The sequence below is a fragment of the Epinephelus moara genome, chromosome 1 (genome assembly GCF_006386435.1).
Source record: "Epinephelus moara isolate mb chromosome 1, YSFRI_EMoa_1.0, whole genome shotgun sequence".
NCBI lineage: Eukaryota > Metazoa > Chordata > Actinopteri > Perciformes > Serranidae > Epinephelus > Epinephelus moara.
The window spans coordinates 18637860-18655183 of NC_065506.1; the positions used below are offsets into that span (position 1 = coordinate 18637860).

A 17324-nucleotide genomic window follows, 5' to 3' on the forward strand; every position below is an offset into this window, starting at 1 on the left:
TGGCTCAAGTAGGGCGCAAAATTATAGACGGAGAACGATTGACAAATTTTTCACTTTAAGCCCTGACACTGTCATTTTTGTGTAGGAATTAAGCTACAATACATGACATATGTTGTTTTAATTAATAAATACAGTGTGAATAAAGATTACATAACATAAAAATATCTGCAGTCTTTGTTATTTGATAGCCGCTTAAATTAAACAATTTTTATAGGGCAAGTAAAAACTGACTTCGGGCAAGTAGATCTCTGACCAACTTGCCCGATCGGGCAAGTGAAAAAAAACCTTAGTGTTGAACCCTGACATAGAAGATGGCGATCAGTGCAGCTGCAGCGACAGCTCCGCCCGAGAACTTCAATTCTATTCAATTTAAATGTTTTTAATAACAGAGTTTATGTTTAAGTACATGGGATTTATTGTTTTTGTTTTTTACCGTGGTATAGAATTGGGTGTTGAGAATCGTGGAATTCCATTGGTATTGATATCGATTACTAAATTTTTACTATCATGGCATACCTACTGTATATGGTTACCTATGCTTTTATGGCAGGTGGGGATTTTATTTTCTTCTACATGAATGAGGGAATGTAAAAGAGCCAGAAAGACTGCACACTTACAGACAATGCCTGGTGTAGAGATGCCCATGATGTCACAGCCTTTGGGGAAGAGCAGGTTCAGTTCTTCAGCTGTGTCTGGACTGTGACGACTCCTTTTCGCTACAGAGTATTAGAGAAAAAACATGTTAATGAGAAAGGTTGCCAAATGCTTATTTCTAAATAAAATTAAGCACATGTTGCTGGAAATAAAAAGTCCATTACGCAACTATTTTAGATTAAAAGATATTTACATCAGCAAAGCTCCTCTTTCTTAGCAATGAGACTGTAATTCTACTTTATTAATGTAGAAAATTACCACTAAATACATGTGGTAGAATTTTTAAATTTCAGTGAGATCTATAAGAAACAAATACTAGCAAATTAATATACAAGTCTTAATTTTCAATTTTTGGTTGGCTGGCAGGTGTCTGTTGGTTCTAGTCAATAAATAAAATACTGTTTTCAGTCCATGTGGAAGTTGTATTAAACGGCAGGTAACCAAAGCAACTATGAAATAAACTTCACCATGACTAAAACGGACTACAAACAAACTTTGAACAACACCTTCAGTGCATCTTTTCTGGCTTTTAAGTATAAAAAAACAAAAAAACTCCATGACATAAGTGCCATAATACTCTCTAATGGGGTATTTGTGCTTAAAGTGCAGGTGATCGGTCATAACATGTGCTACTGAAACTGCAGTGACAAAGAGGAACAATGGTCACAAGATGAAACTGACCAACAGGGAACAAACTGTGAGCTTAAACATAACATGACCCCTTTTATTGTTTTATGATTACTTTGCCCTCTGAATGTAATAGTGCAGCGAGTAGTCTGTCCCATGTTAGTGGCTTCTAGTTAATAATGTAGTACTCGCAAAGAGAGATCCATCTTATATTATATTTCAGTAATCTCTTGTTCCAACACAAGACTAGAAGACAGGAGTCTGAAGCAGGGACTTTAGATAAAATCTCTTGCTTTGAAAAGGCATAACTCCACCCCTCTGGTTAAATAACAAAACAACAGAGGCAAGACTACAGTGACACAGACAACCTGAAAAACAACATTCTTGTACTTTTTTTTTTTTTTTTCAATGGATGTGCATATATGTATGATTTTAAATTTAAGGGATTTTTATAGTTAACATTTTTTATTCCATCCATTTATCACATATTTAACATATGTGTAAAATACACATAATACAGGTTATCTGTGCATCCCAAACTTATTTTTGGCATATGAGACACCTACTTTCACACAATTATAATGCTGTTGTATTGCTAACTAAATCTGAATTGCTGAAGGATTGTGTTACGCCACTTATGTCATAGGACATGTCTTTCTACCAGGAAGAGTATCCATTTTCTGCAACTTTATACTTCTACATGTTGTTCTCTTCACTCCAGTACATTTGTCTGACAGCTTTAGTTACTTTAAGGATTAGAATTTTAATAACCATTCCTGTGAAGTGAAAACTATGTATCTCCAAATTTCTGGATTTTTAATGTGAATGTTTGTAATAAACCGAAGAGTATAACATTCCTTTGTGGGTTGAGAAAATTCTCCTCAATCTTAAGCTAAATATACAATTTAAAAACCCACGAGTATAGAAAATGCATCATCACGAAGCTGAGAACAGACCTGTTTTTCCGAGCTCATGAAAAGTTGACTTTTAAAATATATGCGATTCACACGACAGCGACGCTAATGCATGATGAACCTACAGAATAGGATGCAATGTAATAGATTAAACTTTCCAACAATGTATACTGTAGATAAAATTTGCACAGCTGACCATGTTTACCATCAGCAGCAGCAAAATGCAACGTAGACATTAATGCAGCAGTATATTGATCCATAAACATCATCTGTTGTGGTAAAACACTGACAGGGAATATTTTACTGTACAATGAATACTTTTACTTGTGGACCTTTAAGTAAATGTTCCTGGTAATACATATTTTTACATCAGTTAGGTTTTGGAAGCAGGAGTTTTACCTGTAGTGTCGTATTTTCAGAGTGTGGTATTAGTAAAGTCTCTGAATACTTCTTCCACCACTGCTTTCCACTAATACCACAATGTATGCATGATACAGATGTGCACCTCACAGACAACAAACTCTAACAAACACGGTATAGTAAAGTCCATCAGCACTGAGTACCAATATCTAATACATACCTTTATTCTGTCTGTAGCAATAATCTTGTCCATTGAAGGCCTCACAGTCTACCAATGCCAGAACTGTTTTGGGCAGGAGAAACACTTTCTGTGAGGAATCATAAGCAAAGAACATGTGTTAAAACAGTGTTAGAGACTCTGCTGAATGCAGTCTGGGCACAATACATGGGCCAGCAATATACCACACATTATTAGTCATTTTTAATTAAAAAAAAAAAAATGAAATAAAGTATTTTTTATCAGTTCCAGAACACATTTTCAGGTTGTCACCCGAGGACTACAAGAGAGATCATTTCAAGATGTTAATTATCTACCACTACCATCATCCATGTTACTCCTATACTGCAAATTTGACAAGTACAGGTCTTTTACGTCCCAATCAGCTCCCCATGCATTACCTCCACCTCCTCAGCCAGGATGCTGCAGAGGACATGGGCCTCTGTGTTGGACGGTCCACAGGCTGACACCCAGGTCAGCTGCTGCTGAGTCCTCAGCACTCTGCGGGCACAGTTTCTCCACAGTCTGCACACACTGTGGAGGAACACAAACACACTCAGCTTTACCTGCTAGCTCGGTCCAAACTTGGCCAGAGAGTTAGCAATTCAGTTCGTGCGTCTGTCAGGTAAACAGGAACAGGCAGCTGCATGCAAATAACTTTCACATAAATGTTAAGTTAGGTTAAGTAAAATTAGTCCTAAATTACCTTGGCTGTCACAGTAGCTCTATAACTGTCCTGTGTGTGTCTGAAAACTAGTTGCACTTCCATTCGACAGCCATTAGTGTTAGCCAAGTTAACTCATTAGCATACAAATATTTCCCGTTACCTTGCGATGCGGAGGAGAGATTTGGTCGGTACGAACGTCAGGATCCGCTCCACCACTTCTGCAACATTGCTGAGTACGTATGAAGCCTTGCTGTCTTGTAAAGAGACGGTAAAGTCTTGGTTTTCACCCATATTTCGCTCTCAAGTCGTGTCTGTTCCAGCACGGTTCCCAAGCTACGAACTTTCACCTCTGCTCTTCCGCCGCTGCAGATGCAACACACTGCCCCCTGCGGCGAGGCGGGGCTATGGCAGCTTAAAGTTCTCCCATAGATTTACTGTAGTTTGTTTTGACTTGTAGTTACACATGAGAGAACATATTTCTGTTACACATTATCATGTTTATTTCTGCTGAGATTTCTTCCGTTTTTTTAGCCTTTTTTGAAATACTCACTTTATAAGTTCCTAAAACGAAATGATTCCAGAGGGAAAATCAATCTTGATGTAACTGCTTGCACCTCATGTCCGAACTGAGGCTATAACCTGTGATAATAGGTCATAAGTAGACATGTTTCTTTTACTTAACAATACTAGCACAAAGAGGTTGGGAATTACTGCCTAATAAAACTTTCATAAGTGACATAAGTCATATTTTACTGCACAGGTGAAGACTGCATCAAACCAAGAGCTTATAGTGCATGTTTCCACAGTCTAATACATCATGTTGTGTTTTTTATTTAAAATATGTGTCATTTCACTGTAAAAGTTTAGTGCTTTGTTTTGCATGGCTTAAATGAAGTGGTATGTATAGAATTTCATGTCAGAAGGCCACGGTAATGACACGTCGTACATTTACCCCTATTTTGTCTTCACAATATCAAACTACGGTTATCACCTTGTGGTTGTATGCCTCTGCAAACCAGTCATGTAGCAGTTACAGTTTACATCCATGTCTGTCCACTCTCATACGTAGCCATGACAGTGCTTCAAATATGGATGCTGCTGCAAAGAAGCTACATATTCAAAAACATGGATGCTTGACACACCTCTTTAACCAAGAGCACAGAGGATCTATAGAATTGCGAGTTTCAAGGTGGACAGAGTTATGATGTTGAATAATGGCCAGAAAAAATTAGATGACCTTTGACCTTTTGTGTCATCACCTCATTATGTCCTATTTGACATTTATGTGAAACTTTGTCATAATTAAGATACAAATTCTTAAGTTATGGCCAAAAACATGTTTTGAGAGGTCACAGTAACCTTTGACCACCAAAATCTAATCAGTTCATCGCTGAGTCCAAGTGGATGTTGGTGCCAAGTTTGAGGTGATTCCCTCATGGCCTTTTTTCCCCAGATATTGCTTTCACAAGAATGACAGAGACTAGGTCACAGTAGTCTTGACCTTTAACCAACAAATCTTATCAATTAATCCTTAAGTCCAAGTGGACATTTGTGCAACATTTAAAGAAATTCCCTCAAGGCATTCTTGAGATATCACTTTCACAAGGATGGGACGTACATACTAACATACAGACAACCTGATAACATGATGCCTGCAGCCGAGGCTGTCACTGGCACACAGGCACAAACATTCCAGAGAAACATTAGCAATAAAGCCAAACTTGAAGTAGGTTATACTGGATCCAACCATTTATTCATGATCTTTACATTGCCAAGATAAAATGGGCGAGACAAAAATAGAAAAAAAAAAAAAAATCGGTTTCTCAGAATGAACACAAAAGTGAGTACCATGTGCACACATTTCTTTTACTTGACTGATCCTAACAGTACATTCAAGCAACTGTGCTAAGAATTCCTTCCTTGCTAAACTGGAAGTATACAACATCACTGACGGTGAATAAATGCTTACAATACAGAAGAAACAGAGACACACAAGTAACTTTACAAAAGTACACATAATAAAAGTCCCTTTAATATAACCTTGTCTTAACTTATGGCTTTGCTGACGAAGATTATGTGCAGTATGATTCCCCAAAAAGTGCAAATCTCCCGACATGTACATGTAAACTTAACATATGCAGTGAATTTTAACTGACCTTTGATTACAGTGTGTAACGGAAACAGTGTCATTTAACCGTAGCTCAGCTGAGCCGCGTGTGCTACCTTGAGTGGAGCTCGTTTCTTCAGGATGACAAGGTCAGAGGACATATACAAACACAAGGCCCGACGTTATCTGTAGCAGCCGTATATGGGAGCCAGCCATACTCAGAGTAGATGAGGCGAGGCAAGGCAGGGAGAGGAACAGAGCTGGGTCAAATGTTAACCATCTCCATTAGAGTCTGATCCAGCATCTGCTTTACGCTCAGGCCTTCTTCTTTAGCTCGTGTGAGTTTCTCTGTTAATATAGCATTGCATCGGTTAAAAAAATCATAGAAACAGCGCAGAGATGCACAGAGTATAAACAGACAAAGCTCTAGCCCAGGATAACAGTGTTAGACATGTGCTGGATGTTGTTGAAAACCTTATGAGTGTGAGAAATTTCACCATAATATATTTGTTAACAGCAGTTTCCATTCATTAAGCACCACATATCCACAACTCCGATAACTGTGAGCCCACTCACTGGAAATATTATACTCAGGCTATAGACAGGGCTGCAGTCAAGACTGCGTGAGCTGGTTTTAGGACAAGAGAATGGTGTTTTGCCCACTCTGATTTGGCAATGGATTTAAATGTTGCTCATGGCTTACAGTATCAAGTCCAGACACCATCTCCAGGAAGTTTCGGGCCAATCAAGACAAAAAAACGTGAGCACCAATTCAACCCCAAGAGACCTCTATAGAAACAAATGATTTCCCTGCACAGCTACCCCTAAGGCTGTTTACCCTACTGCAACTCTAATTTAACAGGCATGTATGTGAACTCTCATATGTATCAGTAGTCAGCTTCACACCAAAGTATACTCCTTCATCCTGTGTTGCTATTTAGACTTCAGTGAATTCTGAAGGTTTGTTTGTTCAACGTGTTTACGCTCATTGTGAGATCAGGGACAGTCTGTCAGGAAAATCAAATGTATTATATAAAAAAAAAAGGTAATAAAAAAACAGACGTGTGTCCTGACCGATGTGCTACAGATTAAAAGACGACCCTCAAAGAAAAAAATAAGTCCAACAAGCAACAAGAGAGCAAGTCAAATCTATATTCGCACCAAAATTTTGGGCAGTTTGGTTTTACATTCCTGTCTTGTAGCTTTCAATTCATACTTCAAACCTGTCTGTCTTTCAGGTTAGCTATTATAACATTACAGAGGGGATGATGAATGTACAAATTCTAGACCCCCTACAGCATTTTATGAGCCTTCCCCAGCCTTCACCCCATGAGCAACAGCACCATGAAGATTTTAACTGATATGCTACAACCCTGTCGATAACTGAGTAAATGCATCAACTCTTCTTAACCTGAGGTTTTCCAACCTCCTGTCTAAATCTGCAGTTTGAGCATGCATAATGTTAAAATCTTACGTCGTATTCCCGTTTGTTGAAACCATTACTTGGTTTAAGCTTTGTGTCATAGACACGGTTGTCTATACTTGTTTTGTTATATCACAGCATTAGACAATATGCCTGGATGTTTGAGATTCAGAAGAATGAAAGCACACGAGAGCCCGTTCCAGATTAAGCTTCGTTTAAGGCTACTCTCAGTTCATTGGTCAGAAGGCGGTTTTTCTCAAGCTGCTTGTATAGGTGGTCTTGACAGTCAGAAAGCAGGTAAAGAGAAAAAGGGAAAGAGACAGAAGGCAGGTTAGTACATAAGACAAAGAGTTAGTGGAGCTGATCACAAAACAAGTGACAAGTTCATGTTCAAGCTGTTAAAGTGCCGACCTCATGAACATCAAACTAAAGCATTTCCAAAAAGGTGGCTAACTTTCTGTCCTGGTTACCCATGGCAACATCACCTTCTCATTATTCCTTTAGAGCTTGTTGAAGCTTTTACTGAGAATTTTCTTGTGTGTCCATGATATTAAGGATAGCCGGGAAGAAGCCTACACATAAATACCCAATGCCTAGTACAGACTCAAAGTCACTGGCTTCTGGTGCAGGGACCAAGGCTAGGCTTATCGTGCTAGAAACACCAAAGCTAAAATCAATCTCTAAGACAGTGGTTCCCAACTGGTCCAGCCATGGGGTCCAGATATCTCCTGAGTCTGTATTTCAAGGTCCACAAAGTTTAATATATTCAGCGTTATACTGATGTTGGCCAAGTCCTCCAGCTAGTTTACAGTCTCTGTTAAGTAGCTGTAAATGTTACTTCAAAATAAAAGTTTGTGCCAGAAATTCACTGTACTTCAAAATAAAGTGTGTTTTTTTCAAAACTTGACATTTGTGAATCACTTGCGGTCCATTTATGGACCCCTGACCCACTTTTGAACCACGACCCACCAGTTGGGAACCACTGCTCTAAAAAGTTTACCAATCAAATGACAGACCTCCCTTCCTCGCATAAGCAGTGTGTAGGATTTAGTGGCACCTAGTGGTGAGGATGGCTGCCTACAACCAGCTGCAACTTCTTCCATGAGCCAAAAGTGAACTCTCGGTTAAGATTGCTTCAGTGTTCTTTGTTCAGGAGTTTTTCACCATGAGCCAAATTTACAGAAGTCTCTTCCTCTCCAAAACAAATGGACCGGGTGATTAAAACCAGTTATAAAGCAGTTTCATATTACAGTACAAATCAATGTTTCTCCAACGCTGTTCGGTTTGTCGCAGATGTGCCACTAGCCAAACACCCGCTAATGTTGGCTCACCTTATTTCTCTGATAACCTAAGATCCAGATATTCAGGAGGTTTTTAGGGGGAGCCAAATTATCTGCAGAGGTCCCTTTCTCTCAAAAACAAATGGATCTGGTGATTTAGACTACTTAAACACTGAATAAAGTAATTTTATATTAAAAATCTGTGTTTTTCCGATGCAATCATGGATGGAGGGGCTGCTAACTAAGATGGCCAACACAAAAACGCAAACATAAAACGACTCATTCTAAGGCAAAGAAAACAACAATTCTTATCTTCCAGGTACACTAAAGAAAACATACCTATTATATTATATTCAATTTTAGCCAATATATCCCCCTGAATCCTACACACTGGACCTTTAAAGGAGGGTGCATCCACTAAAGATCATTAAGGTTTGAGTCAGTATTTACATTTAAAATCCCTGGTGATGCAGTTTATCATTTAACCACAATAGGTGTGCTTAAGGCATCAGAGTTTGGAAACTTACAATTACAATACAGAAAGCACTTGCTCAAATTTTACCTTATTTTTCTATTTCAAAAGGAAAACAGAGGACAACCATTGTATTTCCTGTGAACACTTCTTTGTTACAAATAAAGAGGATTAATTAAAATACTGCCATTATAACAAATAACCGTCCTCTCAAACAGAAAAAGGAACAGTGGGTGGGAGAGGAGCCTCAAGAGTTTATTCAAAAGCTACTCAACAAAACAAATTAAAAAGACACAGAAGACAAAAAAAAAAAAGAAAAGATGGGACAAATGGAAATGAAGAAACATCGCAGGAGAAAAGGGGGAAGGGCTGGCATAGATGGAAGAATGTTTATTTTAAACAAAGCAATAGGGCTCAAAGGTCTGTATGAGAGATGAACAAATGGATGGCGGCAGCGACAGCCCGGTGTGCAGTAGTGACGGGGCAGTAAGGAAATACAGAGACAGAGAGTCGGGCTGCGCTGCACAGGAGAGAGATGATGTTCAACCAGCTTCTGGGCTGAGGGGTGTAAAAATTTAGCTGTGAAAAAAAGGAGAACAACAAAAAGTGTTGGAGATATGAAAAGGAGGAATGGAAGATAAATGTCATGCAGAACAAAGGAGGGGAAAGGATGCAGAACTGAGCCAGAAAAGCTAAAGAAAATCAAGCTTATGAAGAAATGTGGCTATGTTGCGAGAAGCTCAAGAGAAGAGAAAAAAAACCCACTACGACTAAGTGTAGTTAATAGTTAACCAAAAGGTTTGGTAAATCTAGCCTAAGAACCTAGTCAGCAATATATCCAAACACCTTTAGTGCACACACACACACACACACACACACACACACATCAGGGTTAGACAAGCAATAGCTGCACTCAAACATGCCAGGAGAGGGAGCTATTGTATCTTGGAAAAAGCGGTTAGGGGTGCTGAGATCTAAGGCACAGAGCAGAAACAAGCATGTGGTGAATTACATGGAAGTCATGTCGTTGAGGGCGTGGTCCAGCTCCTCGCTGATGGCCTTGTACTTCAGTTTCTGGGCATACAGCTCATCTATTGTGTGGTAATTATTGTGAGGCGGCAGTGAAGGATTTGGAATAAAACAAGAAGACAGCAGAGAAATAATAGCGTCAGAGAACAGAAGTCAAAAAGGGGAAAAACACAAATAGAGAAACTGAAAAAGAAAAAAGAGAGCAGGACAGAAATAGGAAGTGCACATGAACAGCTGCTGATGTTGTGTCAGATTCCTGAGGAGTCACTGAGAAACTGCATCACATGTTCCGTGACCCTGAGAGGACTGCTTGGGACGAGCTGGCCTTGAACAGTCACTACACCAGCATGCCAAACAGCATTGTGGTGAGAAATGTTGCCAACATGAATAATATCACGCCGGCCTCTATGGATCGCTGCTTTGTTTCCGTCCCCCCATAGGCCATGCAGATATGTGTCCTGAGGTCTATTTAGCACCCTGCTACCCAGATAAATAAATAACCTCACTGTTTCTTTTTTTAACGACTGTCCCTTTAAGAAATTAGAAGAATGAGAAGAACACTCTATGGAGGAAACCTGAATAAGTTCGCACTATGACAAACACACCCCTATATTTTGTGTTTTCAAATGCCAAAAAATTAAAGTAGAAAAGATTCATACCCTCCAAGTCATCAATGGTCTTCTCAAGCTTGGCGACTGATCTCTCAGCGAACTCAGCACGAGTCTCAGCCTGAGTGAAACAAACATTAACAATTCACATTAACAATTCATATTAAAAAAGGTTTACATTACCAGCCACAGCCCTGTAAGCATTTTAAGCACTTAAGTCCTGTAAAAGAAAACAGAATCACTTCCAATAAAACAAAAATGTAAAGTCAGCATACGCATTTTAATTAACTAAAGAGGCAACGTTTAAATCTTCAGGTTTACTGTAGTTCTACAAAATGCTTATGTAAAAAAAAAAAAATTTCAACTCACCTCCTTCAACTTGTCTGTAAGAACCTTGATCTCCTCCTCGTACTTGTCCTCCTTCTGTGAGTACTGTGGTCGCATACAAAGGCCAGAGTCAGGTATATATACATATGTACACAAGACAATTTTAAACACACTTCAGGGGTTTATACTGCGGATTATTTGCAATGTATCGTCCTGGCCAGCAGCCCTACCTTCTCTGCCTGAGCCTCCAGAGACTTCAGGTTGTTCTGTACGGTTTTCAGCTCCTCCTCAAGCTCAGAGCATTTGCTGTTGATTTATGGTTTGGTTGAACCAGCAGGAAGATGCCACAGACAAACAAAAAAAACAAACAGAATGTGTCTGAAATGTTATTTAAAGTTGTGACTTGGAGGAACAGATGGGAGGAAAAGGAAGGACGTTTTTACCTTTCAGACAGCTCAGCGCGCTCCTCTGTACGTTCCAAGTCACTCTCAATGATCACCAGCTTACGGGCTACCTGAAGTCACAACGTACAGAGTTAAGTTTAATACATCAACAATGAAACGGAATTAAATTTCTTCTATGGCTGTAACTCTATTTATGACAATGTGGCTATAATGTGCATCTGACAAAGTGTGCACTGATGCCAGCTGCTACATTTAGGTAAAAGAATGTAGAAAACGCTGAGCTCAAACTTCAAAGTGCAGTGAACAGCTGAGAAACATGCCTCCTCGTATTTGCGGTCAGCCTCCTCTGCAATGTGTTTGGCCTCCTTCAGCTGGATCTCCTGCAGCTCCATCTTCTCCTCGTCCTTCATTGCCCTGTTCTCAATGACCTTCATGCCTCTGAGGGGAGAGAGAACATAGTGTGGTGGGTTAAGACGTGGAAAACACAGGCACAACAGCAGGTCAGTATGTTTTGATAATTCCCTGATGATAATAAAATTTTAACTAACAAAAGAGTAGTTTCTTATACGGGTTCAGGAAATTCCATTTTAAACTGATAAACTTTACACAAAGCACATGGCTCCTACTGAGGTCTCATAATAGTGAGAAGGTGGTCTGAAATTTCAGACAGGGACTTTCACAGACATACGCTTACATATTTGAACAATAAGTCTGGATATTTTACAGATATACTCATATGTCACATCATAGTGGTGGACAATAGATTACAGCGATTCTTTGGACAGTAATACAATGCTTGCTGATATCACAAAGTCTGCCACGAATAAGATTTGATTAATTCAAGGGCCTGTGATCGATATGAGACGATACCAGTTAATGCCCTCATTGTCTCTTTCTTGGCTGTTTGCCATTCTCTGCCTGGCATCAGACTGCTAGCAGTGTATGAATGTTTAGGGAAGGTGTGCTTGGATGGAAATTGTGACGTGTCATGGTAATTTCAAAACAAAGGCGTAAAAGCATAAAGATGACGATATGTATCAATAATTTCACTTTGCACTGATGAGACTGGGTCATCGATCATTAAATCGATATTTCAGTCCAGATTGATTTATCGATACACCCCTAGTGGACAACACTGGGTACATGATGGATTGTGTGTAAGTGGTCAGGTTTGAATAAACACCAAGTACTGCATGTCACACTCATGGTGAGGAGTGGGACTGTATTATCCATGCTTTTAACACCTACACTTGTTGCATGAAAAGACTAAGTTTCTATCAAAATGCCACAGGTGTGCTTTCCACTTTTGGTCAGGGGTGATTGTATTAAGTATAAAGTACCATAGATATCAACAACTGTGCAGACATGCTATAATGCAACATGTCAACAAAGAAAACTAATTTCCCAGCCCCATGTTTCAGCTCAGTACCACACCTCTAAAACATTAGTGCAATATGACTTCCAGCCAGCAGTGGCAGCACTGAGCAGGATGTGAGGAGTGGTACTCCAACAGCATGAATCAGGTGCAATCTTTGATTTGCTAGCATACTGTAGTTTAGCAGAATCCAGCACTTCAGTGCCAGAGTCATAAAACCTGTTTTCCTATTTATCTTAAAGTCATCCAGCAACAGCATGACCGCTGTGCTCCAAAATGTTTGCAGCAGCATGTGACCGGATCGGTGCAGTGACTCCAGGCTGAATTTTCTTCTGTTTGACTACAAAGATCCTGTCCTAATTCTGCCACATCATGCTTTACTAAGGAATATATTTCCCTGAGATGATGGAGAACTAATGGGTGGAGGACTACGCATATGAAAAGTGCAGCTATGATTTCTTGCATAACACCAAGACCTAACAAAGGAGTGTATGAGTGGACTGTGTTGACCAAGTGGGGTCTTTTCTCCAGGTGCATGGTGCCCACCTCTCGCTCTCATCAGCAGCCTTCTCAGCCTCCTCCAGCTTGGTCAGCGCTGTGGCCAGACGCTCCTGTGCGCGGTCCAACTCCTCCTCAACCAGCTGGATACGTCTGTTCAGGGAAGCTACATCACCCTCAGCCTAGGAGAACACAACACCACATTCATACAGTCAAATCAACTTCATTTGTATAGCTTAACATCATGTATTATGTGTCAACTGGCTCTGCAGGCTTACAACACCCCAACCATCCCATACTCCCTCAGGAGGGGGCTTGGGCTGGGTCAGGGACAAACCCAAGGGAGGGATGGAGACTCTAATGGGCTGATTTTGTTCATTTCTATTCTTTTAATACAGATTTTAAACCTACCACATGTTAGCAGAGCCTGTAAAAACAATCCAACCCCATTTATTCACTCTTCCATCCCTCTTTCCAGTCAAGCCTGTCTCTGTGATTGTAACAGTATCTTGTCTCATGAACACACAGGCGACACAACATGGTTACAGTTTGGTATTTAAGAGAGGAAAAAGCAGCTCCCCTGTGCTCCAACTAGCTGGTAGCTGCGGGAGTTTCACAAAGGGATTTGATGCCAGAGGACCTGTGGTGCTGCTGCAGCAGCATTAGCCTAATGTTACTTATTACAGTGCTGTTTGTTTATTCAGGGGCGAGCCGGGTGGAGTCCTTTCATCCACCCATCTTTAACTCGCATCCTACAGTGGGCTAATCTCAAGCATGCATGCATTTGAGCATAAAGCGTCGCTGTCTGGGCCTAGCAGCCACGCTTTTTGACCAGATTTACGCCTAATGCCGTCGACAGCCTGGGGACTAATTGCCTTAAATAATTAGCAGAGCGGCTTACTGCTTCCCTCGCACTCCTCTCCTGGTTCAGTTCCCGCTGTAGTAACGCTGCCCGGTCCTCCGCCGCATCGGCCTGGTCCTGCAACGACTTGATTTTCTTCTTCACAGCTTCCAGAGAGCTCCCGCCGGCCATTTTTGCTCCTTTTTTGTGTCTCAGCTAAGCTAGTTTCGCCCTCAGCTCGGTGTAGGATGCCTGCCTCAACGCAGACACACACACTTGGAGATGCGGCGCGTTTGATCCCTGCCCCCACCGCCTTTAATCAACCGCTGATGAGGATTGGGACGTGCCATCAATCCCGGAAGTACTTGAGTTCACACGCAAGTAATAAAATTTATCAAACGAATAAATAAAATATATTGAATGCGCTGATTTCCAGTGTTTTTTCTTTTTAAAGTCATTTAATTTCTTCTACCTTTTGTTAGTTAGGCTGTACAACTATCTAATTCATGACGTGTTTTGAGTGCATCCCCTGCTGGTGCATTGAGCTGACCCTACCAAAATCACAGCCCCAAACATTTCTCATTCAGTCATGAGCTAAGTTACAGTTGTTTCCACACAGAGCTTATTAAGACTCTAATTTATTAATAAAACACAAATCTTCTTGTCATTAGTAATAATAGTAGCTCCTCGGCTGTTGGCCTGTGTCCTGCTGTCTTTGTGGGGCTACTAAGGGAATGTACTTTACTAATGAGGGAAAGGGGGTGGCTGAGGTGTAACTTTTTTTTGACCCTCCTGAAAGCTACAAATACGTTTTTTTTCTTGAGCTTCCCTGAATGACTGGGGGATAACGCATGCCCACCACCATATTTTCTTCTTATAACTACACCAAATGTAGGTATTGGAGCCGATGCAACGAGCAAACAGAGAAGTTTGAGTTGTCACAAAATCAAAAAGCTAATTTCTTGAGCAAAGTGCAAACCATCTTTAAAAATTATGCGTTAAAGGACTGTCAGAAATCTGAAAATTGATGATAATTTCTGTTTTCACATTTTCAGGCTCTGGTAAATGGTGTAATTTTGGTGATTTTTATACAAAATGTGCCTTTCAAACCTCAGAGGGTATTTAAAATAAATGCAAAACACAACCATTTAAAGTTGTATGTCCTTTTCCTAAGCCAAAATAATAATAAAAAACACAAGTCCCTCCTTTGGACCACCTCCTTTCCCCTCATAAGTAGCGAACAGTCCCTAAAAGATCTGGCGTATTTCGTTTACCTGCTACAAGTGCAACACATGTATCTGGTGCTGCTGACACTGCTGTCTACAGACACGGGATACTTAACCCACCACCTTTGTGCATTCCAGTGCATTTTGTATTGTATTTCTTTATTTATTTATAAATTACAACTTAATAAAGCCCTGATTTTGTTTGTGATTTCATTTGATTCAACCAGACACTCCTGCACTTACTATTTGTCCATGGTGTATTGCATTTATCACACTTCATTATGTAGCAAATACTCAAAATGTACTAGTTTTTAGGCTCCTTCTCTTGTCCATGGTATGCATCTGTTTTTGCATTTTTTAAGTTTCAAATCAATCAATCAATCAATCAATTAATAAAGTTCATCCTGGGAATCAAAGTGCATCTACCGTCATCTTATCTTAATAATATTGTTGCTGTGTTGTTGTTGTTGTTGTTGTTGTGGCATCAATTACACGTAATTGGTGTGACATTAAATGCAGTCAGTAAACTGTAACTTCATCGGGGTCTGACATAACTGCCAACTGAAACCAGAACAACCACAAATCTGTCAAGGATTTTACACGCCAAAATATGCTTGTAAAATGCCCCAGTGAAACCCTACACTGCTCCTCAGATTCATCCAAATGGCTGTGGAATGCTCTGGTAAGCCAGTGAACAGTGACCTTACCATATACAGCACATGGGCTAAATTTAACTATCCACATTTTCAACCTATGCAACCCATAGCCTTTTTATAATTAATTATTGCATACTTTAATCAGTAGAGTACATCTAAATGAGGGCTGGCAGTTTAGTTTCCTGATGGGGCCCAAGGGGTGGTTCAAGGTCAAACTATTATGCTGTGGGCGACCCACTGGGGCTTCTCCACCAGTCAGTGGTACCGTCAGCCCAAACTTACATCTGTGGCCTTCTTCTCAGCGAGCTCCAGTTTCTCCTGGGCATCCTTCAGGGCTTCAGAGTACTTGTCCAACTCATCCTCAGTTGACTTCAGCTTCTTCTGCAGTGCTACCAGGTCATCCTCAAGCTTGATGTCAGAGAAACAAGAGGGGGTTTAATAACATATAGACAGACAGACATCATTACCCTCAGACTCAATCACACCAAGTATGTGACACCTCACAGTGTCTGTAAATAATCACTAAGGTGTGAAGATAATAAGTGTTAGCTCTGCATAGTTAAATCTATATAAACCATTTAGAAATACAATCATTTTCGGCTGTTAGAACATGCGCATTATTAGGCATTATAGCTGAATCATAAGGAATCCTACAATAAATGTAAATATTCCCATTTTGTTACCAACTTCATACAGCTCAAATATGGCGTAAAACAACCAAAAAAGCAACTTGTTAAAACTTTAAAAGTTCATCTAATAGTATGAAGATAGTGCGGAACAACCATCGCTCCACCCAGATTGGGTTTGGCAAAGTGCTGGAAACATCAAGTCCAGGCTGGTAAGTGAATCACTGCATAGTTCTAAGTGTGCGGAAATATTTTCTACCAGTTATTCTTATGAAGACGCATTGATTTTTTAGTCACAGGACGCTGGGCATGCAGGAACCATGCAGCGCCAGGCGCACCGTGCCATCTGGCACCGGTGCGTAAAAGCACCAGAGCGCGTCTCACACTGGATGCCAACCTGTTTGCTCCTGTCCTCAGCTGCCTTCTTGTCTGACTCGGCCTGCTCAGCTCTATCCAAGGCGTTCTCCTTGTCGAGCTTGAGCATCTGCATCTTCTTCTTGATGGCATCCATGGCTGCTTATTGTCGGCGGTGTCCGCGCAAACCGAGAAACAAAAAGAAACTGAAAGAAAAGACGGGAGCGTCTGAACCACACTGAATGCCAAGCTGGAGTGCGAGCTCGCCTGGGTTGTAGTGAGTCAAATATGTAGTTTGGCTCGGCAGTTACTGGATACCCAATACTTTTTTGGAAACAACTGCAGCTGTTTGTCAACGTGGGACCGGTCTTTTTTCTGGATCTCTTCAGTGATTCGCTCTTGCATGATATTTGACTACTTCTATGACTATACATGGGGTACAGACGTCAGGAGGGCACACCCCTCTCACGCCAAGATTTCTCAGTCCACTCCTATTTCTAACACCCTCCAAGTGACAGGCAGGAAGTGGAGTGTCAAGACTCAAAGAAGTAGTAGCTCCTCTGAGGGGGGCTATTTGGGACAAACATGTTGATATTTGTGACCTTATTATCACCCAGGAAAATAACCCAGGACTTTCATGTGAGAACAACAGACATCAT

General features: G+C 40.5%; 2 protein-coding genes across 9 annotated transcripts in view; both read right to left on the minus strand.

Moving 5' to 3' along the window:
- fbxo22 (F-box protein 22) overlaps nucleotides 1–3798 on the minus strand; it is a 10267-nt gene extending 6469 nt beyond the window's left edge. The window contains exons 1-4 of the mRNA XM_050049920.1: nucleotides 3600–3798; nucleotides 3174–3306; nucleotides 2776–2863; nucleotides 618–716 (exon numbers count right to left, since the gene is read on the minus strand). Of these exons, the coding sequence (XP_049905877.1) occupies nucleotides 618–716; nucleotides 2776–2863; nucleotides 3174–3306; nucleotides 3600–3730 (451 nt within the window). The 5' untranslated portion in view covers nucleotides 3731–3798. The remainder of the gene's footprint in view (nucleotides 1–617; nucleotides 717–2775; nucleotides 2864–3173; nucleotides 3307–3599) is intronic.
- Nucleotides 3799–5168: 1370 nt separating this feature from the next.
- On the minus strand, nucleotides 5169–16959 carry LOC126386346 (tropomyosin alpha-1 chain-like). Of its 8 annotated transcripts, none has more exons than XM_050038808.1 (10): nucleotides 16709–16955; nucleotides 15968–16093; nucleotides 13011–13144; nucleotides 11406–11527; nucleotides 11129–11195; nucleotides 10916–10991; nucleotides 10728–10790; nucleotides 10410–10479; nucleotides 9734–9812; nucleotides 9085–9300 (listed from the first exon to the last, which is right to left on the minus strand). In XM_050038808.1, exons 1-10 carry the CDS (start codon nucleotides 16820–16822, stop codon nucleotides 9297–9299), a joined length of 855 nt encoding a protein of 284 aa, XP_049894765.1. In that variant the 5' UTR covers nucleotides 16823–16955; the 3' UTR covers nucleotides 9085–9296. The 8 variants fall into 8 exon arrangements, with proteins under 8 accessions (XP_049894695.1, XP_049895005.1, XP_049894929.1 ...); XM_050038664.1 differs by having other exon boundaries at nucleotides 11129–11199; nucleotides 11410–11527; nucleotides 16709–16951; XM_050038738.1 differs by lacking the exons at nucleotides 9085–9300; nucleotides 9734–9812 and adding an exon at nucleotides 5169–5894 and having other exon boundaries at nucleotides 11129–11199; nucleotides 11410–11527.
- Between the last annotated feature and the right edge of the window lie 365 nt (nucleotides 16960–17324).

Coding starts and splice junctions, on each gene's coding strand:
- LOC126386346 (XM_050039136.1), bottom strand. CDS start 16,822: ATGGATGCCATCAAGAAGAAGATGCAGATGCTCAAGCTCGACAAGGAG. Junction 10,791..10,915: donor TGGAGGCTCAGGCAGAGAAG/GTAGGGCTGCTG, acceptor ATGCGACCACAG/TACTCACAGAAGGAGGACAA. Junction 10,480..10,727: donor TTACAGACAAGTTGAAGGAG/GTGAGTTGAAAT, acceptor TGTTTCACTCAG/GCTGAGACTCGTGCTGAGTT.